Here is a 25,758-nt window from a genome sequence, read left to right as displayed (position 1 = left end):
GGGAAATGCCATTTGAGAAGTATGGAGAACCAGATTAAAGTAGGACAGAATGAAAAGAGGGTCCAACACTGAATGCAGAGAAGAGCAACGAAGATGGTTAGGGGTCTGGAGGTTAAACCATGATGAAAGGTTGGGAGCATTAGCTACAATATGTATAGCCTTAACAAAGAGAAGGATGAGGGGTGACATGATAGTTGCCTTCTATTACGTGAGGAGCTGCCACAAAGAAGAGGGGATTGACCTACTGTATTTTCAAAATCATTTGGAGATCTTCTTCTTGTGCCGGATCCATTATCGGACGTTGGCGATCATGCTGGTGATCCTGTTTTTATCAGCAGCCGCACGAAAAAATGCTGCTGAGTTTTGTCCAAACCAGTCCCTGAGATTTTGAAGCCACGATGTTCTTCTTCTGCCTGGACCTCATTTGCCTTCCATCTTTCCCTGCAGGATTAAACGGAGTATGCTGTATTTTTCTGGGTGTCGCATCACCTGTCCGAAATATTCTAATTTTTGTTTTTTAATTGTTTTGATGATTTCCCTTGGCTTTCCCAGGTGGCTTATCCCCTCCTCATTTCTGATCTTTGGAGATAGAAATGCAAAAAAAAAAAAAAAAAAACCTGGGTGATGAACTCAGAGCAATTCAGTTTATTTTTGTCAAGAAAATCTGAAGAAAAAATTGGACTTTTTTCACAAATGGGATGGAAACAAAATGGGATTTTCAAAATTGGAACATAGGAGAAGCTGAAACGGATTCACCCATGTTAATTATATTCATTTTTAAAAATCCTTGACACTTAACCTCAAAAGGGCTTTCCCTATGCAAACCCTCCCCCCCAAAAAAGGCCACATGTATGAAGGCTGCCTGCAGCAGCTGAAAGGCAGCAGATAAAACTGCAGCAGCATTAGCCCCAGAACATAGATACACACTGTACGTACATATAGACCAGTGGTTCTCAACTTGTGGGTCGGGACCCCATTTGGGGTCAAATGACCATTTCACGGGGGTTGCCAAACAACGCAGTCCGCCATTTTTTCCCCCTTTTCCTTAGCTGTGCTACTCCCTTTTATTCTATTGGCTTTTGAAAGCCAATAGAATAGACTCTCTTGAATAGAGTCTAATTCTATTGGCTTTCAAAAGCCAATAGGAATTGTCCAGGCTGTCTCTGCCCTGCTGAGCCCGCCAAAAGCCCCATTCTGCAAACGGTGCTGCACCAGTTGAGTAGTCCTCGACTTACAACCGGTTGAGTAGTCCTCGACTTATGACCGGTTGGGGGTCGCGGCACTAAAAAGGTTGAGAACCACTGATATAGACAAATACACCTTCTCATGAGAGAAGGAACCCCTGTATGGCTCCCACTTGAAGAAAGGAACTTTAATTGCCTAGATTGGAACTTTCATAGAACCCAGAACTTAACAAAAACTAACTTTTGACATTCATGTATTCCAAGGTCCGAAGAATGCCCCCCTTGGACACTGGGATTCCTGTCAAAGCAGGAGCCCCTGAGCCTGTGCTGGGAACATCCCCTAAACCCAGAATTAATTCTGGGAAACATTTTGTGCATCTAGCTTTAAAATGGACTAAATATCCTGACGGCATCATTGCATGAACCGAGTGCACAGATGGCTCCATTCTAAGCGGCAACAGCCGCTTCCTACACGAATGCGGATAAAATGAGGCCTTGGAGAACAGCTTGCATGGAGGGTGGCTGTGCAATTGCCCACTCACACGCCTCGGACTCCTCTTTCCCAGCAGAGGAACAACACATGACAGTTGCTGTCACCATTTCGTTCTGCTGTTTGTCACAAGACCCAAACCCTCTGGATGATCAATGCTGTTCAGGAAAGAGGAGTGGGCTGACCGGGAGGGGTGCTGGAAGAGGGCTTCACATCCTCCAAAAGTTTTTGATCAACACAAAGTTGAGCCATGCTGGGCACCCCCTCGCCCTGCGTGGCTGGAGAGCTGATGCTCTCTTTCCAACCTCATACTCAAATTTCAAAGGATGAATGTTATCTGCCCCTCTTGGTCTAAGCAGGGGGGGGTCAAAGTGCCGGCCCATGGGCCAAATGCATCAGGGCGAAAGTGCGCCCACCCCATTGCCGACAATGGGGAAAAAATCATGATACATCGGAACCCGTCACGTGACGTTGCGAGTTTGACACCCCTGGTCTACAGGAAGGGAATCACTGAGGCACAGCAGGAAGCTGTTTCTCAGAAGCCTCTGATGCTTCTCTGACCTGGCTGTGGAATTCTGGGAGTTGAAGTCCACATGCCTTAAAATGGTCAAGGTTGTGAAACACTGATATAAGGTCTCAAGACAAGAAGAACTCCAAGGTCACTTCTAGCTCACTTCTGTTGTTCTGTTATTCTATGATACCTCCAAGGTCCTTTCCAGCCGAATGATTCTATGAGTCAACCCTGTTCTCTTAGAATCCGTCTGCTTTTGCTTTGCAGCCTTGTGACTCTGGAACCCAACGACATTTGCATGAGCTTGGTCATCAAAGCATAAAACCCAGTCAAGAGCTGAGGTCTCCAAGGGGCAAACCATCTGCCCCTGTGAGGGTCTCCTGCAGCTGGTCCTCCTCCTCCGGTGAAGGGACCTTGACATGGGGGGGGGGAGAGGGAGTAGCAAGCTCCCCATATCTGCAGGGTTGTCCCAGAGAGTGGGTTTTTCTGGAGGAGCAGAATCAAGGGATGAAACTACAAGAAACCACAGGTGGCACTGAAGGCAAGCGAGAGATGAATGTCATCAGCAGATGGGTGGATCAGGCTAAACAGTGTAAACATCAGGACTGTAGGAGCTGTCAGTCATTGAAACTGACTAGATAATGAGCTCTCCTTCACTGGAGACCTTCAGAGATTGGACGGGCATCTGTCAGGGATGCTTCCTTGGGAAGAGATCGGATCAGCTCACCTCTGCGGACTCCTATAAATGATGACTCTGTAATGATGACTCTTTGCATCTTAAGAAGACAGAACTCTTGGAATAGTTCTTCCAACAGGCATCCTTTATTAAGAGAAAATGAGAAACACTGAAATACAGCTTTTTCTTCAAGGTCAGACCCTAAAAGCGAGGCTGAAAGGCCCCTTTGTGGGCAGCAGAAGAGGCAGATGGCAACATTGCTACCTTGAGAGGAAGCTGGAGAGCAGGAGAAGGCTGGGTGTGCAGAGGGAGAATCCGATGGGAAGGAAACAAGCCTTGATTCGTACTTTGAGAACATGGGAGACATTTCAAACCATAGTTTTTTGTTTTTGTTTACAGCTCAACATTTTTGAGGACAAGCAGCTGATTTGAATTTTGAGCTGCTTTTTATTTTATAGAAAAGTACTTGTACTAAAGCAAATGACATTTGAATTGACTCATTTATTACATTTCTGAATTACAAAGCAGCAGATGCTGGATAAAAGGGGGGGGGCAAATGTGGTTGCTAGTTAAAGAAAGCCAACACCCCCGGATATAGGATGAAATGCCAGCTGAATGCCAAGAAACATGGCTCCTTCTGCCATTTTCCTTTTTAAAATGGTGGAAATCTTTAATTTACAGCTGCCCAATCAATCTTCCATTGTTTGGAAGGACCCAGGAGCACTGCATGGTTACCTCTTGGATATTTATTCAGAGAACAGACACACAAAAGAAGAGTAAAAAAAACCCTGTTTTGACAATGTTTTGCATTTACCTTCTTGGTTGGAAAGAAATGCTCTCCATCAATATTTCTAAATAACCTTGTGGCATATATTCCCTTGAAGTAAAGCACAAAAGAAATTGTCAGATAAAATAACTGAAGAATCTTGATTAAAATTTCCTCCTCCTATAAGAGTTAATTTAGCAAAATTCATCCCAGGTGGTAAGGAAAGTATTAAGATAAAACCAGGATTTTAAATTAAGGAAGATTTCTTCGTGTGGTTCTGTCTGATCAGCCTCCTCAACCAGCATCTTCTGTTGATTTCTCAGTTAGCTGCATTTTGCCTAAGAAGCCTTTGAACTCAATTGGCCGATGGCTCTAAATCAACACTTATTGGAGAAACTCCTGGAGTCAGTTTCCTGAATGCTTGTGAGTGGCGTGTGATGCATTTTAAAGCAGCCATTGTGACTGTTTTGACTCCTCTGGATCCAATTCAAACCCTCCATTCTGCACCTACGCCACACAAGGCCCTGGCAGACTTGGTTCTTGCAAGAAATGCCAGATAAAAATGCTCCATTCCCCCTTCCGCGTTCCAAGTTCAACTTATTTCTATTCCTACTTCAAACATGGAACGCTGCAATTCGGATTTGAGAAGCAAAATAGAAATACTGCTTTCTTCGCCCTTGTTTATTCCCATTCTGCTCCTTCACCAGGCTGGAACTAGCAAACTGATGTTGAGGCCTCAAAGCAAAGCCCAGCCCAAAGGGGGCAGCCCAAAGGAGGCAGCCCAAAGGGGGCAGCGCAAAGGGCTTCGGAAAGACGAGGTCCACCTCATTGCATGTGTCGGTCGTGGCAGATGGGAAGCTGGCTGCAGTTACCTAAAACTCTTTGAGATGAAAAGAGGCTGTGTGCCCAGGAAGGCCGACTCCTTGCAGGGGTGGTCAACCCTTCCAGACAGACGACTGTCTGGCCCCTGCTTGAATGAAGGGGAGCCCTGACACCCCCTCTCCCCAGTCCCTGGTTCCACTCTCTCTTTTCTAACATTCAGTTGGAATCCGCTTTCCTCTGACTGAAGCACGTCAATCTGGGTCAGTATAACAGAATCAGAAGGGACCCTGGAGGTTTTCTAGTCCAACCCCCTGCTCAAGCAGGAGACCCTAAATCATTGGGTAGGGGTGGGGTGGGGTGGGAAGGAGACTTCATGGCTGCCAAAAGGCTTTCCTTCCGCAAAGAGCAGAGAGCTCCTGCACTTGCACACAAGGGAGGACTTCCTTCTGTAGGCACCTCAACTCCCCATTCAGTCTCCTCTTCTTGAGGCTGGGGGTTCCCTTCAGTCTCTCTTCACGGATGGACTTTCCAGTTCCCCTCCTCCTCCTCCTCTTTGCCCTCCTTCGAACCTCAGAACAGCCTCTACAGCAGTGGTTCTCAACCTTTCTAATGCCACGACCCCATAATACAGTTCCCCATGTTGTGGTGACCCCCAACCACTTATACATCACCGGGTGCCAGGGGCGTGGCCAAAGAAAAGGGGAAAAAAATGGCGGACAGCCTTGTTTGGCGACCCCCGTGAAATGGTCGTCCGACCCCAAATGGGGTCCTGACCCACAGGTTGAGAACCACTGTTCTACAGTGCCCGAAGCCGCAGATGGGACTGGATTGGCCACTCTATCGGCTGTTCTCTTTTGGCAACCATGAAGTCTCCTTCCTTGCCGGGTCTTCTTACCCCACACCTACCCATCACAGCTCACGTGCGAGACCTGAGTGACGGGGCAGCCATGCCTTGCTTTGGCACAGTCCCAGTCGGGGAACAAATTGCCCCCGGAGTCAGGCTCTGCCTGTGACGAGCAGAGGGGCTGCTGACCCACTGCTAATTGCTCCCAGGTCAACTGAGAGGGCAGTGGACCCAAGCCTGTTTGGGAAAGCAGCTTGGAATCCACTGATCAGACAGGCAGAACCGAGGTGGCCAGCCATGAGAAGCAATTGCAGTATTGGGCATTCTGGGGTGTACATGCATGTGTGAACACGTGCACACACTCACACTTACTTGTCCTTGTGAATCACAGAGATGGTTTCCTTCCAAAAGAAAATGCAATCTCTTTGACATATGTCACCCACAGGCAATATTAACACCATCTCAGTGGCATCCTGCATGAGTTTCTCTGAAGGACACCCGCTTGCTTTACTCTCTCTCTCTCCCTTGTTTCTGGGAACGATGTTGGCGCTGTTACTGTGGCAACTGCTTGGGGGGAAGAGGAGGCCGTTCTTAAAGGAGCAAGGAGGCTGCCGAAAGCTGCCTGGGGGGAGGAGAAGCAACTTTCCCCCATCTCCACATCCCAGGAAGAAGGCCCCAGGTGGGCGCCTGGAACAGGCCAGCACTGTGCATGGAAGGAGGGGACACATAATAAAAGTCTGTCTCTCCCCCTCTCTCTCATTCTCTCTCTCTCTCTTTCTCTCTCTCTCTCTCTCTCTCTCTCACACACACACACACACACACTCCCTTCTGGAAAATGTCAGAAGTCTGATCGTCCATCTTTCTGCTTCTAAGCAGCCAGTCAAATGCCCCAGTGGGGAAGTTCACGAGTAGAACATAAATATGGTTCTTAACTTCTCTGTTTTTCTCTCCTGTCCTCTTCCTCACATCCTCCTAATTCCCAAGCCCCACCAAGTCATTTAACATGGTTTGCAAGCTCAGCCCTGGCTGATTGTAGGTCACCTTTTTGGTGGGCAAGACATTCCTGCCTTTTTAATTCTTTATTTCTACTTCTCTCCAAGAAAGAACAGCATATCAATAACATAGTTACGAATGCTTTGACCATTATAGGTTAGGGATAGTGGCGCAAGGATGTGACGATCCTGAAGATTTGGTGTGGTTTCTCTCAAGGTCTGGGTGGGATACAGATGGGGATGATGGGAATTGAAGTCCAGCCTCATGAAGAGTGCAGAGGGAAGGGCGGGAGGCAACCTTGGGTATACCTGTGAGCCAGCTGTTGGGGACCCCCAGCTAAGCACAGCTGGTGACTCCCAGACCTGATGGGAAACCCAGCTGGGTGGAGATGCCTGGAAGTGGCAGAGCCCTGCAAAGAAGGGAGGGGGGGAGGGAGCAGGCAGAAAGTCCAGAGCTCTTTCTCAGATGCAAATGAGGCCAGATATAACCAGTCGGAATAAAGTTGTCTCCCTCCGCCAAAAGCCGGGGTGGAGAACCTGAAGACCCCAAGACTTCATAAGGGTCAGAAACTGACTGGCGGGTTTAAAACAGATCCTTATGGGACTCTAAAGGTGAACTAGGAAGAGTTAGTCAGGCTTCACAATGATAGCTCAAGAAAGTATCCCCATCTTTAGAAGAAATATCTCAGATTTTGAAGACAAGCAAATGTTGATTTGTTTCTTGCTCCTTTCCTAGCCTTCTGGAAACATTTCTCTGTTCCTTATGTGAGATGTAAAAACCCCAAATTCTGATACTCACAATACCAAGACAAGTCTGGTTAACAAAACAAAGGTTTATTGGAGAATAACAGAAACAGAAGAAAAGAGAAAAGAAGAGAGGAGCGTTTGCAAACGCGGCCCCCTGGATCCTTCCCTATGGATTGGATTCCAGGAGCACACTGGGATGGTTTCAAGATCTGCATTTTATAACCCCTACAATGCATGTCACATCTAAGCAGCTCTTTCATCTTTATGGATGTACTCTGAAGTTGTACTTTGTTTATTTGTAATTCTCACTTTGGGTCAAAATCCCCCCTCTTCGATAGTGATTTCTACTCAAAGTGTAAGTTCCTGTGTCTGGAGGAATATTAGGCAGTAAACATTGAACAAACCTTCTCACACATTTGGCAGTGCATTGCTACATTTGTGTCACAGTGTTACATCTGTACTAAAGAGACAGTTTCATATATTGGCATTACGTTTCTACAATTATTTTTCTACAATTTTATAAAAAAATAACTTTTATTTCCTTCACTTACAGATTACAGAAGTCTTTCTCCATTCAGAATGATGATGGGCACTCAACAAGGAAATGGCAAACATTGGTCTATGTTAGCTTACATTGCAAAGCCTATCATTTTAGACTGTTTGAAAGTGTCCAACCAGAGAAAAAATTAGCAAACAATTGCTTATTTATGATAGAAACACAGAGTTACTATTGTGACAAAATAACTGGCTTCAGGTAACACTAAACTAGGCTAAAATGGGGCTGGCATATTATGGGAACCCAGCCAATGCTTTGGCACGTGTCATGAACTTTAGCATGTTTCATGGTCTATATCCTAGGATAAAGTGGATGCAATAATAGTTTAGTTAACCTGGATTTAGGATTTAAGGTGCATCAATCTACATTCATTGAAATTGGTTGGTCTCAGTGCTCTCTCAAGCAGATGGACCTCACCTTCAAAAGGACCAGCTGTGTGGTGTTACACCACCCCTATTATAATTTGCAATATGCAAAATATCTGCCCCAAAGGAAGGGCTGTTCAGAACGGCCTTTTCAAGAACCCAAATAGCAAATTTCTGGGCAAAACAGAAAATTTTTGAGTAGTTTTAGGAGAAGAAGATCTGCAGGCCTTTCCTTCTGGGAGATGGATGGGATTTGGGGAATCAAGGAAGGAGAATATGCACACACATTCTTTGGCTGTCTTGAGATTAAACAACTGCAAGACACCCTAAAAACAATCCTCCCCAACTCTTTTCTCCTTCAAAAGAAATTCCAAGACATTCTTTCATGTTATTCAATAAGGACTATAGATGAGTTTCTTGGTGCAAATGTAAAAAAAAAAAAAATCATTTTGAATTCACCCCACAAAGCCACTGGATCCCACTGGGGCCCTGCACCCGCTGAAGGATCTGGGCCTTTTCTCAAGGCTTCCCCAGCCCGCTGGGGAAGGAAACCATCCAAAGGATCAAACGGGATCATTACCCACGAACCGCAAGGCTCAGTTTTTCAAGGATGCTCCTGGGCTGACCTTTTCTCCATCTGGATTTTTAATTTTTTAATTTTATTTTTTGAGGGTGGGTATTCAGCATAACACAGACAAAATTGTACTGAGCAATCACCCCTGGTTTCCGCCTCTCCACCCAGACAGTTTCTAGTTTTGCGGCAAACGAAAGGACTCTTACAAATTCCAGAGGGTTTTAGCAGAGAGATTTATTGCGCAGGTTCAGAAGCAATAACAACAAGCAATTCTGAACCCCGAGGGCGGGTTCAGACTTCAGTTTTATACTTTCCTTTTTTTTCAGGAACAAAGGAATACACATTGAAATACACATTGTAATACATTAGGTTCGTTTCTCACGGGTATACAATGGAGAGTTTGCTACATACATTGTATCCGAGTGCAATGTGCATTAGGTTAGTCACATACTACTAACACAGCAGTATTCCAGTAATTATGCAGACACATCATTATTCTAGCGATTGTTCATTATTCCACATTACTAGAACAGGTTGTGGGCTCCTAGCACAAGAATTTTTGAGCAGACGCCCACGGACTTGAACCGGTTTCAAGTTCAAATCCAGAGATATCTGGACCACCCTCTGCTCTGATTAGAACCCACCTTGCAGCGAGTCCCGGGGGCCAAAGCCAGCCCAGGTTTTCTGCCCCCACCTCGAGGAGCAACTACCCCGAGTCCAGCTCATCTCAACTTTCAAGGGGCGACGAGAGCCGGAGAAGCACCGGGAGGGGGGCGCTGCCAGAGGCGTTTGCCGGCCAGGCGGAGCGGCCTCACCTCGGAGGGATCAGAGGCAGCCTCCGGAGAGGCGTGTGGGCAGGGGGCGGCTGGGGCGCTGGGGCTGCCCGGTGGCTTCCTTGGGGGGGGGGGGAGAGGGCGCCGGCCCCTGCCGAGCCTGCTTCATTTTCCCTCGCTTTGGTCAAATGTCCCCCCCCCCGCCTGATGTCACATCCGCTCCCGGCCCTGCTCTCGCGGCGCCCGCCTGCCCGCCCCTCCCCTCCCCTCCCTCCCTGCCTGCCTCCTGCGCCCGATCCCCCGGCCCCTCGTCCTCCTCCTTCTCCTCCACCTGCTTTTCCAGGCAAACTTTTGGCAGCGGCGGAGCAGAGACCGCCCTTCCGGGCTCGGCTGGGCGCTGCTTCCCGCCCGCGTCTCCCCGGCCTGGGAGCCACCGGCAGGGCGGGTGGGCGACGCAGAGGAGCCGGGTCGGGGGAGGATGCCCCCTGCCTGCAGCCGTCCCGCCTCGGGCTGCTAAACCGCCTGCCCGACCGCCCGCCGCCGCCCCAGAGCCCGCCCGCGCCAGCGCCTCCTCGGCGGGGCTGCGAAGGGAGTCGGGAGCGCGGACCCGGCGCGCCGAGTCGCCTGAAGCGGAGGACGCGGCCGCCCATGCCCGTGGCTGGAGCCGCCCGCCGAAGCCATGCCGCCCGCCCGCAAGCTGCTCAGCCTGCTGGTCCTGCTGCTGATGGGCACCGAGCTCAGCCAGGTAGGTGCCCCCCCCTGCCCGCCCCAGGTCGGGAAAGTTGGGGTCCCGCCCGCCCAGCCAGCCGGACGGCCGGAGCGGGCGGGCGCTGTCCGAGGTGCTGAACGGCCGTCCGCCCGTTTCCCCGCTCGAGCAGCTGGCTGGGGCTCGGGAAGGGTGGCCGGCCAGGTCGGGGCAGGGGAGGGGAGGACGGGGCGCCCCCTCCGCCCAGGCAGGCTGCAACCTCCCCGCCCGCCGAGCCCCCGCCTGGCCTACGCCAAGGAAGCGTGGCGGGGTCGCCGGGTTGCCCAGGGGTCTTCCCGGAGAGCCCCCGGCCCTCCCTCCCTCCCGGGTCCCGCTGGGCCTCCCCGCCGCCCCCCCCCCTCTTGGAAGGCTTCGCCGGGCGAGGGTTCCCCTCCCTGGAGGAAGGAAGCCGGCAAGGAGGGCAGAGCCTCCAAGGCGGGTTGTCTTTGCGGACCTTCTCCGGCTTGCCCACAGCCCACCCTCCAGTGCTTCACTGCGGAGGCCGGTCTGCCTTCTCCTTGCCCCGGCGTGGGGGGGGGAGGAGGTGGGGGCTTCATCCTCCTGGCTCTGCCTGGAAGCCCCAAGTGGCCTCGCGGAGACGACCAGCCCGGCGTTGCAGGGGACGACCCCTCGGTCTGCCTTCTTTCCTTGTCTTTTTTCTTTCTTTCTTTCCTGGTTGCCCTGAAGAAGAAGCCCCGCCGGGAGCCCTCTTGGAAGGGGGGGAGGGGCTGCTAAATAGGGGGGGGAGGGGAGGGCGGAGAAAGGGGGAGGGGGCACTTGCCTTTGTTTTGCTATTTTTGACAAATTGGGAGGACAGGTGAAGCCTGGTAGCTGACTGAAACCATTGTTGTGTGTGTGTGTGTGTGTGTGTGTGTGTGTGTGTGTGTGTGTGTGCACCACACAAGGAGAGAGGGAGAGCAGCTATTACTCTCTGCCCAGAACTGCGCATGGGCCAGAAGTGGACAAAGCCCAGGTGAGATGGACAGGGCTTTCTCCTGCTTGCCCTGCAACTTTGGGGTGCCTCTTAGCGTCCCACCCCCTCCCCTCCCCTCCCAGGCTGGAGAAGGTCTCCTTGATGAGGGAGATCGTTCCAGGGACCCTCACATTGCCAGCAGTGTCCCCCCCCCCACACACACACTTTAAATCACCACTTTCCTGCCTGACCGTGGCAGCACCTGCATCCCCCTCCCCAGTATATGTTTTCCTCAAGGGCACGGGAGTGGTTTTGTTCAGCTCCGCTTTTCTGCTGGACACACAATAAAGAGAGTTGGAAAGAGCGACCGTGATGGGTGGGGTGGCGTGTTAAGACAGAGACCCTCACTCCCAGAATGTGCCCAGTGGGATGAGGAGAGGGGAGCGAATGCTTGGCTGTTGTGGAGGTGAGAAGCCCCAGTCAGGCTGGGGAGATACCGTGGCAGAGGATGGTAGCAACACAACCACTGCAGTTGTTTGACAAACCTCTCGCTCCCTGGATGCAGCCGATGCTGCGTCTTCTGCACAAGAGTCTGAGCGAAGCTGAGCTCGCCCCCAAGTCCCAGGGTGCTGTGAGGAAGAGCAGGGGAGGCAGTCCCATTGGGGGGGCCTTTAAAATCTGGGTTTTAGTGTTGAGAGATTTTCCAAGTCAGGGGAAGCACCGAATAAAACAGCCACAAGCTTTCAAGAATCTTCATGACAGCCTTGTACGGTAGACCATGACATCCCTTTGCACTGTGGGGAAGAGTGTGCTCTTGTCTAGATCATCTTTTGAGAGTTACTGGTTGAGGCATAACTGCAATTGGGGATTTTTATGGCTCGGGATTCATCTTCTGGAGTAATGATGCGACCGTAACTGAAAATAGCAGGGGGGCAAATGGGTTTTGCACATGTGCGCCTTTGCTTTGCTCCCTTTCTGGAACAAAACTGGGAGGCAGTTGAGTTTCCCTTTCTTTCTTTTAAAAGCCAGTTTGTGAACATGTCAAAGTTTCTAGGAAGTTGACCATCTGCAATAGACAATCTGGAGTTTTCCCCACATGCACGCGCCTTTATTTTTTCCGAGAACGAGGCGATCCCATGTCCTCCAGGAAGACTTTATCCTCAGTCAAAATGATGTGGGGTGGGGTTGTCAGTTTTTTTGCTTCCTTTGAAATTCCTCAGATTTTTAGGCTAATCATCAACATCTGAATCCAGCCAACGTTTCCCTTGTAGCCAGAATGTTGCTTCTGTAACTGCTACATGCCTCAAATAACAAAACCACGATTTTGAAGAGGCTGAAAGAATAAATGGGCTTGATGGACAGGGAGGGAGGGAGGCAGCACCAAGGCTGGGTGTGCTTTTCTGCTCTTTCTGCTCTTGGCATCCATTGTCAAGCTTTGTTCTGCAGATAGCAGTTGGTGAAGACACATGGGAAGACGGGGGGGGGGGGGCTGGAGGAAGTTCAAAGGTCAACCAGCTGCATTGCATGTAAGAAACCCCTCTCTGGCTCCCCTTTGACAGGTGGTGGGAAAGACCCTGCCCCATCCAGGACCCCCATAGGCAAAATGCAGCTTTCTACAGTCCTGAATCTGAGCAACTGTAAGCACTTTGCATCTTAAGAAGACAGAACTCTTGGAATAATTCTTCCAACAGGCATCCTTTATTAAGAAAAAATGGTTGCAGGCGTTCTAGACAGGACTTGGGGTCCAAGCTCTCCCATTCAAGGTTTTAAGGGGTTCCCCAGTAGCCCTACCCAATCACCCCCTCTTTCAGCGACAGTCTCAGGCATTACACTTCCACCCCCTTTTCATTACTGCCCGGCTGGATGGAGACTTCAAAGAAACTACATGAAAGGAAATGGCCCCATTCTTATGGTTAGTTCTTTTGCAACACACACATTCAGTTCCTTAGAAGTGTACTGAAGGAAGTGAGGGCCATAAAGCCCCTTTGTTCTCCCCCTTCTCTCCCTCTTATGGCAGAATCCAGAGAAGGCAGAATTGGGGTTTTCTATATTTGATAACTAGAGATGAAATATAATTGGATTCTGACAGCAACAAAAAGTGCTTAAGTGCTTAAGAAGCTCCAATCCCCTCTTCCCCTCACCCTGAGGATCCATCATCTTCACCATTCCCATGGCTGGTTGAGTCTGCTTAATTCAGTAATAACCCAGGGGTTGGATGCTTGCGAAATCTGGAGTCCTTGCTTCAGATATTCAGCCTGCTCTGATCATTCATCTGTGGAGACCCCAACTGGTGGTGGTGGAACAGGAGAGGGCAGAGGGGTCCCTGATGCCCCTGACTTGGTTTTGATGCTTTGAGCTGTGCGGCTTGGACCCTCCTCTCTGGGGTTAGGAGTTGGCTGGCCTGGTGCACTTTTCTGTTCCTTGAAAGGGCTGTTTATTAGATTATCTTAGTAATAGTAGTAAAGTTGGAAGGGACCTTGGAGGTCATCTAGTCCAACCCCCTGCTCAGGCAGGAAACTCTACACCATTTCGGACAAATGGCTGTCCAGTCTCTTCTTAAAAACTTCCAGTGTTGGAGCATTTACTGCTTCTGGAGGCAGGCTGTTCCACTGATTAATTGTTCTCACTGTCAGGAAGTTTCTCCGTAGTTCTAGGTTGCTTCTCTCCTTGATTAGTTTCCACCCATTGCTTCTTCTTGTCCTGTCTTCAGGTGCTTTGGAAAATAGCTTGACTCCCTCTTCTTTATGGCAGCCCCTGAGATATTGGAACACTGCTATCATGTCCCCCCTTGTCCTTCTCTTCGTTAAATTAGACATACCCATCTTGACTTGGAGAGACAATCCAAGAGGGGTCATGTTGATCTTTAGATTCTTATTTTATTTCTCCTACTTCTATCTGCAATTAGGAACGATCCATTGCTTTGAATTACCATTTTCCCTGGACTGGGCCTGCTTTCCAGTCAGGACACTTGCAACATCAGTGCGCACTCATGCACATCTTTGTTCCTATCACCGAGTATTCAGTAGCCAGTGGGCAAAGCCCAAATGCACAGAGATTTAAAATGGGTGCCCCAAATGGCAGACTGAAGCTACAGTCCAAAGCTGTACCCTTCCCAGAGGGAGACCCATTCCCAGATTTATAGTGAAGGCAGAAAGAGGGATGTAAACAACTGTGCAGCAGACTAAAAGGCCCAGGCCAAAGCTGGAAGACACGCAGGTGCTAAGGAATCAGCGTTGCCCCACAAGCAAGATCTTATCCTTTGCAACCCCAGGATGGGTTGAGGGAAGAACGGAGAATGCTGGGAGACAGCAAAAGGAAGAAAATGTGCTTTTGTCAACAGAGGAAAGGAGCTGTGACTGGAGTGGCTCTTGGAAGGATTCCAAAGCTCCAGTTGGCATCTTGACATCTAACCAGGGGTGGTTACTGGGACTGCAGAAGGCCCATCCTGAGAGATTGGCGCTGATTCCAATTCCTTTGTGAGATCAGTTGAAGATGTTTAGAACTCTTGTCTCTATCAATCTCAGGGACCATTTATTCCTTGGGCATTTCTCTGGGTCTTCAGATCTGCTTCCAGAGCTCCTTTAAAAGATCCCGTGATCCAAACATACAGCACGTGCTAAAGCTGATACTAACCCTGTGTGGCTTGCGTCTCTCCCATTATAGCGTCTATGAAATGCGTCTCTTTATTCTGGATTTTGAATGTCAGCAATTGTATTTTTTATTGCTTTTTAAGTCTTACACTGATTTCTTTATTTTAAACTATACACTACCTTGGGAGCGGTCTGTACAGTTGCAACAGGAAGGTGGGTAATGAACAAATAGAAGTTTAGGGTTAGAAGGAATGTTGGACATTTTCTAGGATGACCCCCCCCCTCCTAATTACTTGCTTCCCTCTTTTGCTCGCAGTTAAGCCCGGCATGGTTTGCAGGGCTGTTGAAATATAAATTGTTGGCAGGTCCCTGAGCAGAAGCCTCCAAAGGTGAAAAGATTGGTCTGAGATTGGAATGGTGAAAAATTGTGGCACATTTGCATTCCGGGTTCTGTGGAATTCTGTCTATCCTCAGGTTTTGGATGTTTGTGGGATGTTAGTAATAGTAATAGTAGTAAAGTTGGAAGGGACCTTGGAGGTCATCTAGTCCAACCCCCTGCTCGGCAGGAAACCCTAAACCATTTCGGACAAATGGCTGCCCAGTCTCTTCTTAAAAACTTCCAGTGTTGGAGCATTTACTGCTTCTGGAGGCAGGCTGTTCCACTGGTTAATTGTTCTCACTGTCAGGAAGTTTCTCCTTAGTTCTAGGTTGCTTCTCTCCTTGATGAGTTTCAATCCGTTGCTTCTTATTTTGCCTTCAGGCGCTTTGGAGAATAGCTTGACTCCCTCTTCTTAGGGGCAGCCCTTGAGATACTGGAAGACTGCTATCGTGTCCCCCCTCGTCCTTCTCTTCATTAAACTGGACATCCCCAATTCCAGCAACTGTTCCTCATATGTTTTAGCCTCCAGTCCCCTAATCATCTTTGTTGCTCTTCTCTGTACTCTTTCTAGAGTCTCAACATCTTTTTTACATCGTGGTGACCAAAACTGTTACTGAAGATGCTACTCGTCAGCAGCAAAGCCCAGCCCTTGCTCGGGGGGGGGGTGAATTCCCCGAGATCCCACAACTGGGGTGACTGCACCAGGTCAAACAATGCAGGGATACACAGCCACAACCTTTCTCCGGAATGTCACCCGTGTTGATCTGAGCCCTAAAGGCTGGATTTCTTTGAGCTGGCTTTAAACACCTTCTGGGTTCTGGCGTCTGAGACACGATCAGGCAAGCCTTCCACAGCCTGATTGCTCCAAAAACTTCCAGCCACAGTATTCCTCAACCCCAAGGGGCATGCCGGCTGGGAATCATGAAACCTCCAATTCTTTGAAGCTGTCATTCGACACCTCCAGAGGAATTTGGGGAAAGCAGGATTAGAAAAATTAGTCATGAGTGGAACAACTCTGCCTGAGATTTTAATTTAGTCTCATGACTTACTATGGAGTGGCAGCCTGAAAGCTTAAACTGATTATGTGAGGTTTGTGTCAGAAAATGCTCCTATCAATAGCATTCAAATTAGGCTATTTTCCCAGTATTCATAGCTTTACAAGCATTGGGGCTATGTTATTGGGTATTATGTTAATAATGTTGGATAAGAGGGACTAGGGGGGGACATGATAGCAGTATTCCAGTATTTGACGGGCTACCACAAGGGGGGGTCAATTCTCCAAAGCACCCGAAGGCAGGACAAGAAACAATGGATGAAAACTGACCAAAGAGAGAAGCAATCAGGAATTAAGGAGAAACTTCCTAACAGTGAGGACAATTAACCAGAGGAACAGAAGTTGCCTTCAGAAGTTGTGGGTGCTCCATCATTGGAGGTTTTTAAGAAGAGACTGGACAGTCACTTGTCTGAAATGGTATAGGTTCTCCTGCTTGAGCAGGGGGCTGGACTAGAAGACCTCCAAGGTCCCTTCCAGCTCTCTTCTCTTCTCTTCTCTTCTTTTCTATTCTATTCTATTTTAAGGGAAGCAATCTGGAATTAAGGAGAAACTTAATTAATTTAATTAACCAGTGGAACAGAATTGCCTTCAGAAATCATGGACGCTCTATCACTGGAGATTTTAAAAATGTTTAAGAAGAGACTATACATCCACTTGTCTGAAATGGTATCGGTCTCTTGTTTGAGCAGGGGGCTGGACTAGAAGACCTCCAAGGTCCCTTCCAGCTCTATTCTGATTATTATTATTATTAAGAGGGGAAAAAAGATGGCTGCAATGCTCTTTCACCTTAGAACAATCCCCTGAAAATCAAATGGTCATCTAACTCTGAAGTCAACAACTTCATGTCTGGTACAAATACAAAAACCTTGGCCTCCTTCTGCACTCATCCACAGGGTGAGCTACTGCAGAACCCAACTTGCCAGCTGTTCTTGTCCTGAGGCTGGGGAAGAAGTGGACTTCAGCTGAAGTTGTCCAGATCCAGGCTTCATTTCCTTTCCCTCGATGCTCTCAGCTTGCTGACCAACCACTGTCTGATTGCTGCACGAATATTTATTTATTTATTAGGATTTTATGCCATCCATCTCCCTAACAACTTGACTCTGGGCAGCTTACAACTTTTCCCATGCAGTGGGAAGGGAGCATCATTTTTCCCAATGTGGTTTTCTGAAACTCTGCAGGGGCTCCACTCCTCCTGCGTCCTCCCCATCTGGCACATCTCCTTCCCCCGACACAGCTCCATCACATTTTCTGTCTGGTTGCTGAGACAAATTCCAACCCCAGGCCAAATTAGCCTCTCCAGCGCTAACCTTGGGTGCTCCCAGCGAACAACAGAAGTTTCACTGGGATATTGCATTGAAGTTTGCCTTTTCTTGGGACAGCTTCAGAGACAGGCTTTGCATGTCAATTCTTGCCTTGCATTAAGGGCCGATATTATGGAGTGTTCCGGTCTCTCTGATATTAAATATGGAGGCAGCCCCCTCCCTTATTAAAAAGGGAAGGTGACGAGGGGGAGAGCCTAAGACAGCGTCTCAAAGGAATTGCCAGTCCATCCCAGACTGGGAATCTTCAAAACAGCCGTGGGGAAGGAGGGGTGAAGTCCAGTGGCCGTGCAAATCATGAGAAAGGCGTAGGTGAGGATGTTGGCCATTCCTCATGAAATGGTGGGGACAGAATCACTCCACCAACTCCATCAACTCCAGGGTTGCCTGTCCAGACTGAAGGACTGTAGGCAGAAAGTTGCCTCCCCTGTGATCTATCATGCGTTTATCTCCTCCTCCTCTTCCTCCATCCTTTTTGTCATTACCAGCATATTGTTGGTGTCTGATATTCCCACCAGTCTTTACATGGCTGGGTTTGGGGGGGAGAGGAGAGCAGCTTCCGTTGCCTTCCCCTGGTTTGTTTAGAGCAGGGGTAGGCAACCTTGGCTCTTTTATGACTGGTGGACTTCAACTCCCAGAATTCCTGAGCCAGCCACGCTGAGGGGAAAGGGAGAGATTTCCAAGCTGAGCCACGCTGGCTCAGGAATTCTGGGAGTTGAAGTCCATAAGTCATGAAGGAGCCATAGTTCCCCCATGCTGGCTCAGGAATTCTGGGAGTTGAAGTCCACGCGTCATAAAAGAGCCAAGGTTGCCTACCCCTGCTTTAGAGCCTCCAACCAGCTTCATAATTCATTAAAGGAATCTGAAATAATATAAGCCAAGTGAAATAACCAGGCCTTAATTTTATTTGTTAGATTCATATGGCATCTTCCCTTTGGGAACCATCAGGGGCTTCTTGGGCCATTTTTACACAAAATCAGTCTCTGGGATGGGGAGGGTGAGGCTGCCCCAGAGTCCCCAGGCAGCTCATCTGACTGGGGGGGGGGGCTTCACTTGAGGCCTCAAGATGGACATCTCTGCTAACCCTGACCTTTGGGGGAAGGTCAGGCAGTCAGCAAATGTCAGGCTGGTATCTTTTCTGCTGACTCAAGGATGGCTGCAAGGCAAAAAGGCCCCCACCCCTCCAGCGCTGGGCTCCCAGGCTAGAGCTGAAGGGGTCTTCAGGTAGAGCTTTTCTCCTTTTTTTCTTTATTTCTAGGAGCAACGTGCACCTGTGATCAGACTAAAACCAGACAGAAAAAATAAATATGATCCCAGTCCCTAGAGGGTTTGTTACCTAAATTGGGGGCATGGATGGAAACTCTAAGAAGGAAGTGGGAGAGAGGCCCAGAGAGAGGTGGTCTCCATGGGAGGGGGCAAACGTGTCAAGCTTTGTCCTCACCCCCCTTTCTTCCACTCAGTTGTGTGTGATTCTTAGAGACTGCCTGCATAAGCCCCTGCAGTCTTCTTGGCAAGGTTTTTCAGGAGGGGTTTCCATTGCTCCTTCTTGGGGCTGAGAGCAAGGACACTCAGCCCCAAGGTCACTCAGCTGGCTTCATGCCCGAGGCAGAATTAGAACTTAGGTTCCCCTGGTCTCTACCCTGATGTCTTCACCCAGGATGCCAACCTGTTCTTGTCTCCTCTTTGACTCTCTTATTAGAGTGGGAGAGACAAACTAGCCCAAACTACTCGCTAGTTTCATGCCCAAGGCAGGACTAGAACTCAGATCTCCCAGCTACTTGGTTCCTAGTTAGGTGCCTTTAACCCAGTGGTTCTCAACCTGTGGGTCAGGACCCCATTTGGGGTCGAACGACCATTTCACGGAGGTCGCCGAACAATGCAGTCCGCCATTTCCCCCCCCTTTTCCTTAGCTGTGCTACTCCCTTTTATTCTATTGGCTTTTGAAAGCTAACAGAATAGACTCTCTGGAATAGAGTCTAATTCTATTGGCTTTCCAAAGCCAATAGGAATTGTCCAGGCTGTCTCTGCCCTGCTGAGCCCGCCAAAAGTCCTATTCTGCAAACGGTGCTGCATCAGTTGAGTAGTCCTCGACTTACGACCGGTTGAGTAGTCCTCGACTTACGACCGGTTGGGGGTCGCGGCATTAAAAAGGTTGAGAACCACTGCTTTAACCACTGCACCCTACTGGCTATCTAGGACCATGGTTTGGATGGATTTAACAGATCAGGTTTTCCTTGGAATATTTCAGCTGGCTTCCTATGATGCATCGACTGTTTAAGGTAGTTTAATTTCAACGGAACTGGTTTTTATCAGGATGTCTGCATCCCACAGATTTCCCAAGAATGCATATGGAACAAATGTGCTCTTACAATCTGCTTTCTTAAGAATGATTTATCCAAAGGTCTAGCCACATGATATCTTCTTCAACTGGCTGGTTCCTTGCAATTTGTTGGCTATCCACCAATATTCTGTGGCTTCTATTGTTTTTGTTTCTCACCATATTCTCCGTATTCTGCTAATGTGTATTTATTTCAGTTTTGTAGAAATACTCTTTCTTCTCTTTCCAAGTGTTTCTGTCTTTGAAGCACACGTGGAAGTTAGCACTAAGCTGAGAAACAGAACCCTTGGGCCAAGGAGATCCCAGCCTCTTCCACCAAGGCTTTTCTGGCTAAAACCCTGGGAATTTCAGCAGCGTTCGGTGGAAATATGGGTTCATCAAACAAGTAAAAGACACGTAATGGTTGGCTTTGAAAGGGGATGCTCTTTTGTCCCAGGATGATGGACATTCATTCCACCATCATCTGGACTCATAGACACTTTTACAGAAGAATACAGAATAACAGAGTTGGAGGGGACCTTGTAGGTCATCTAGTCCAACCCCTTTCTCAAGGCTGGAGACCTTATTGCAGACATGTCAAACACAAGGCCCGGGGGCTGGATGTGGCCCGCAAAGTGGTTTCATGTGGCCCGCGAAGCCATCCTGGAAACAGTGAGGGAACGGCCCCCGCTGCCTTGGCCCTGGCCCAAGCCGGCCGGGAGGCAATGTACAATTTTGTGGTGGACATCTATGCTGAAACACATTCAGTCTTAGCTCCACAAGGCCATCTGGAAACAGCGAGGAACCAGCCCCTGCCGTGTCGGCCCCATCCCCTGGGTGCATGCTGGGGAGGTGTCACCCTTTGTGAGGAATGAAGAAATGCACCATCACCTGGAAGTGGCCAGCAAATGGCCCTCACCTACTTCACATATCTGGCTTGATGGGCTCCAGCAGAGGGGTTTCAGCAGGCAGTGAGGCTCCTCCAGTGGACCATGCCTTGGCACTTGCCCTGGTCCCACCCCCTTCTGCCAGAGACCCTCAGATCTGTCCCACTCCTGCCCAGGCCCCCACAGGCACCCTTGACGCGAACGATGTAGAGCTGGCCACACCCACCCTGGCCACACACACCCCGCCCCCCCCCAAGGGCAACCGCAATGCTGATGCGGCCCTCAATGAAATTGAGTTTGACACCCCTGCCTTATTGCATTCCAGACAAGTGACTGTCCAATCTCTTCATACAAACCTCCAGTGATGGAGCACCCACAACATCTGGAGGCAAACCATCTCGTCACAATTTCTCCAGGAACAACTTCTTCATCTCGACAAAAATCCCTGAGGTTTTTCTTTTGTGCGATGGAACCCCGTCTGCTTTAATTCAGGCTTCACCGCAATCAAAGTTTGCCAGACAGGCTTTTCCTGCCTAGACTTTTGCTAAATTCCTCTTTCACCAAGGCTGTTTGGGTTGGAGCTACTCTTAAGAGAGTCCTTCACAGCAGAAGGACACACATTTGTCACTCCTCACTTGCATTCTGTTGATTTTCGTGGTTCTGATACTGGGGTTGTGCTGACCTCCGGGTCTGAAGGCCCACGTGTAAATTCTGAGCTTTCCTGAATGTGCCTCAAGCACGTATTGGAAGGACCTTAAACTGATCTTAGATTCCAACAGGCGAAGTTGGGAATAGGAGCCCAGGAAAAGCTGCACCTACATAAAGGGGTTCCTGGCAGGAGCAAACGTCACCTCCATGCAGATTCAAGTATCCCACTTGCCCTGAAAACCTTGGTAGTCCAATTAAATTCATTTAAAATGAACACAGTGCCTTTGGTAGACGGGTGTCCAGATGTGTCTGACAAATAAATTAATTAATACAGCTCAGCATCCTACAATAAATATAGGGTACCACCACACAAACGTTTCAATTCATGTCATCCAAATATTTAGGGATCCAGTTCTGGTTGACTTATTAAAAAAAACCTCCTTTGTTTTCTTCTAGAATAATTTGGAGCCGCAAATGCATTGTAATTAAAAAACAAACAAACAGAAGCCACACATTTGTTTAAAAAGGTCTTACCAGGAATGCAAAGTGCTCAAAATGGAAAACTAATTGATTGTTGGAGGCTCTTGGCCGGAATATCATTGCTAGAAACAAAGAGATTTTAAAACCAGCGTAACCTGTTTAATAGTACATCAGGAAGAGAAGGAAAAGAGATCATTTTATGTTTTTTCAAATTAATTACTTTCTTATGATTCTACAAAATTGGGCCCCACAACAAAACAGATTAGAATGGATGTTTAAAAACAAAAAGGAAACAGGATTTCCTTTGTGGAGCTTATTTGGAATAGAGATGGACAGGATCAGGCAGCCTTAAGGAACCCACTAACCCAGTGGTTCTCAACCTGTGGGTCGGGACCCCATTTGGGGTCAAACGATCATTTCACGGGGGTCGCCAAACCACGCTATCCATCATTTTTTTCCCTTTTCCCTAGCTGTCCTACTCCCTCTTATTGGTGGCCACACCCACTTGGGGGTCACCACAACATGGGGAACTGTATTATGGGGTCATGGCATTAGAAAGGTTGAGAACCACTGCACTAACCCCAAACTAGTACCACTTTATAAATCCTTAGTAAGGCCACACCTGGAATACTACATCCAGTTTTGGTCACCACATTACAAAAAAGATCTTGTGACTTTGGGGAAAAGTGCAAAGAAGAGCAACTAAGATGATTAAAGGCCTGGAGACAAAAACCCATGAAGAACAGCCGCAGGAATTGGGTCTGGCTAGAAAAGAAGGACTAGGGGAGACATGATAGCAGTATTTCAGTATTTGAGGGGCTGCCACAAAGATAAGGGGGGGTCAACCTATTCTCCAAAGCACCAGAGGGCAGGACAAGAAACAATGGTTGGAAACTGACCAGAGAGAAGCAACCTGGAGGACAATTAACCAGTGGAATAGCTTGCCACCAGAAATCGTGGGCGCTCCATCACTGGAAGTTTTTAAGAAGAGACTGGACAGTCAGGACAGTCCAGCGGGGAGCTGGACTAGAAGACATCCAAGGTCCCTTCCAGCTCTATTCTGATTGATTGATTGATTGATTGATTGATTGATTGACTGACTGAAATTCTCCTGCATGGATGTTGGTTCAACTTTCCAATCTCATCTATGAAATATTGCTGTTGGTCTCCCATCAAAGCAAGTCTAAATGCACCAGAGTGCGAGTTCCTTTTTTTGCTAGCATGGTTTTTAAAAATAATTAAATTTGTTTAATTTATTCTGCCTTTATTTTTTTGCAAAACACAAGTCAATTGTACATACCTAATTTATCCCACTTTTATTATTATTATTTTTACAAATAATTCAATGCAGGGAACATATCCAACACACCTTCCTATTTCCCCCCATAACAACAACCCTGAGCGGTAGGTTGGCCTGAAGCGATGTCACCCAGCTGGCTTTCATGCCTAAGGCGGGACTAGAACTCACGGCCTCCTGGTTCTTAGTGTCTTAAATGCTACACCAAACTCGCAATGATTACTTTAAAACTCTTTACTTAATTTTGGAAGCAATCTGCTAAACTGGCAATATTCTTATGAAAACCAAGCCAAGCAATCATCTTCAAATAAAAGGGGTGGATGTTTGCATCCTATCCCCTAAGTGCCCCCCAATAATCGAGATGTCGTGTGATGGGAGTGGAGACCTTCCTGGCTATCAGTATTTGGGACCAGCCGTAGTGCTGGTGCCCCTTCAAAGTTGCAAACAGGCTCTTTGGCCCCGATGGGTCCTTCCTTAGAAATTTCCTCCCTCTCCCCCCCCCCCCACACTTCCCAAATAAAAGGGTTGAAGACACCACCACCACCACCCCGTGCCCTGGTCAAATAACTCTGAATTATGCAACGCGAACAGTTCTTCGTACTCAAAGGAAGTCCGGGGTAAAGCCTGTTACGAAGAAATTATAAAGAGGGCGCAGTTTGATTCACAGAAATGCTAAGCTGCTGCTCACATTTACACCCCATCTTTGATCCGAGCCACAGTTTCAATTCATGCAAGCTCTGGCCGCAATACTTGGCTTCCCACACCGCTCCAAACCGTTTCACCCCAGCCTAAGGTCTTGTGCAGTTCTAGTTTATAAGCTGGCAAGCGCTGAGTGTCTTGGCCACGGCTGGGTGTGCAAGGGAGCCCTCCTAACAGCAGCTGCAATTCCCGGGGCCACCTCCTGCCTCTTCCGGCTGCAGCTACTCAGAGATGCGATGCAAGAGCAGCTGGAAAGCCAGCTCAGGTCTTTGGGGCTCAGAGGAAAGGGAAGAGGGACTCCTTGTCTTCTCCTTGAAGTGGGAACTCCAGAGGCTCAGAAGACCCCCCCCCCCGGCAGTGGCCGGTGCGGACCGATTGCTTTGCATGGCCCTTGCGTCTCTTGAGGGCAGCTTCCCTGACCTCTTGCTAGGGCTCCCAGATCTCACCTGCCTCCCCCAATTCTCTCTGGGCTTTCTAGCTGCCTTGGGGAGCAGGGGGGTGCTGAGGGGGGGGGGCAAAGGGGCCATTCTTGGTCCGGAGCCAGACCCATCTGCATCACCTGATAACCATGTAGCATTTCACCAGCATCAGTTTTCAGCATGAAAAAGAATACGGTGTGTGTGGGGGGGGTTAATTTCCAGCCTTGGACCATTGTTTGCAGGAGTTCTCTCTCTGTCATCAAGCTTAGCATCCTTGTGCAAAGGAATGGGAGGCTATCTGGCATCTGACCCAACAAGAAAGAGAAGTGCCTGGGTGGCCAAAGGGGACGATCTAAGATGGGGGGGGGAGCCTCCCCTCCCATTCTGAGTCAAGGATGTAAAGTTTCCTTGGGGTCCCTTTCCATACAAAAGACATGGGCAGCATCCCGTTCAAACATGAGAGCCATGGAGTGTGGCCTTTCCAGGCTCTTCCACCATCTGGCTGTTCCTAGATCCAATAGGTTGCAGGATCTGTTTGCTGCCAGAGCCTTACCCACGTCTGCTGGATGGTTGCAGCAGGTTTTGGTCACTTCACATGACCCTGGGACACTGTGACCATCATTAATATGAATCAGTTGCCAAGCATCTGAATGTCAATCACAAGACCCTGGAGAGGCTGCAACATTCCAGCTGATTGGCGCTTCTTCTGGGCTCAGCAGAAGTACCAGGATCAGTGCTGCTTTCCAGCTGATTGGTGCTTCTTCAGGGCTCAGCAGAAGCATCAGGATCAGCGCCAAGCTCCAGGTGGAGCCTGGCACTGATCCTGGCGCTTCCGCTGAGCCCTGACAGCCCTGCAGCTCCAGCCATCTCTCACTCAGGCTTGTGCGGTGCTGCTACCGGTTCAGCTCATTCCCCTCCCCCGCTATCACTTTTCTAGGATGGTCGCATACCATCTGCCAGGTGCCAATGTAACACAGGTGGTACCCATACCACTGGTTGAAAAGCCCTGTTCTAGTCCATCCCCCTGCTTAGGGAGGAAACCCTATACCAGTGATGTGGAACCTTTTAGAGACCAAGTGCCCCAAAACTGGCCCCGCCCCTGCTCCACCCCCTGCCCGTCCCTGCCCCACCCCACCCTGCCTGCCCACAGGGCCCTCACTGCCTTCAGGTCCCACCGCAGATCACCCAGGCAGCCCAGCAGCGCCACAGCGGCAACGCCCTCTGCCCGTGCCCCGCAGCATCAACTGTGTGCATTGAGGCGTGAGGGCAGAGTCTTGTCTACGCTGCCTGGCTGCCATGTCCTTGGCTGTGCTGCTCCGTGTGGGCCCTGCTCGGGGGCGACTCTCCTCCAGGGGGGCTGCTGGTGAGGAGGGGGTCATGGGGGGAGGCGAGGCTGGGGCAACGGCACGTGTGCCCACAGAGAGGGCTCCAAGAGCCGCCTCTGGCACCCGTGCCATAGATTCGCCACCACTGCCCTATACCATTTCAGACAGATGGTTGTCCAATCTCTTCTTAAAAATCTCCAGTGATGGAGTATGCACAACTTTTTGATTGTTCTTACTATTAGGAAATTTCTCCTTAGTTCTAGGTTGCTTCTCTCCTTGATTAGTTTCCATCCGTTGCTTCTTATCCTGCCTTGGAGAAAAGGTTGACTCCCTCTTCTTTGTGGCACCTCCTTAGATATCAGAACCACTGGTTCTTCTTTTCATTA

At 49.1% G+C, this 25,758-nt stretch overlaps 1 protein-coding gene across 1 annotated transcript in view; it reads left to right on the top strand.

Moving 5' to 3' along the window:
- Window positions 1-9,570: 9,570 nt before the first annotated feature.
- The window catches only part of OLFM1 (olfactomedin 1), a 60,392-nt gene continuing 44,204 nt past the window's right edge, over window positions 9,571-25,758 (top strand). The window contains exon 1 of the mRNA XM_039364239.1: window positions 9,571-10,045. Coding sequence (XP_039220173.1) covers window positions 9,980-10,045 — 66 coding nt within the window. The 5' untranslated portion in view covers window positions 9,571-9,979. The remainder of the gene's footprint in view (window positions 10,046-25,758) is intronic.

Source organism: Crotalus tigris, unplaced genomic scaffold (genome assembly GCF_016545835.1).
Source record: "Crotalus tigris isolate CLP2741 ecotype Arizona unplaced genomic scaffold, ASM1654583v1 scf7180000019692.1526454, whole genome shotgun sequence".
NCBI classification, from domain to species: Eukaryota; Metazoa; Chordata; class Lepidosauria; order Squamata; family Viperidae; genus Crotalus; species Crotalus tigris.
This window is presented reverse-complemented; position numbering and strand designations above follow the sequence as displayed.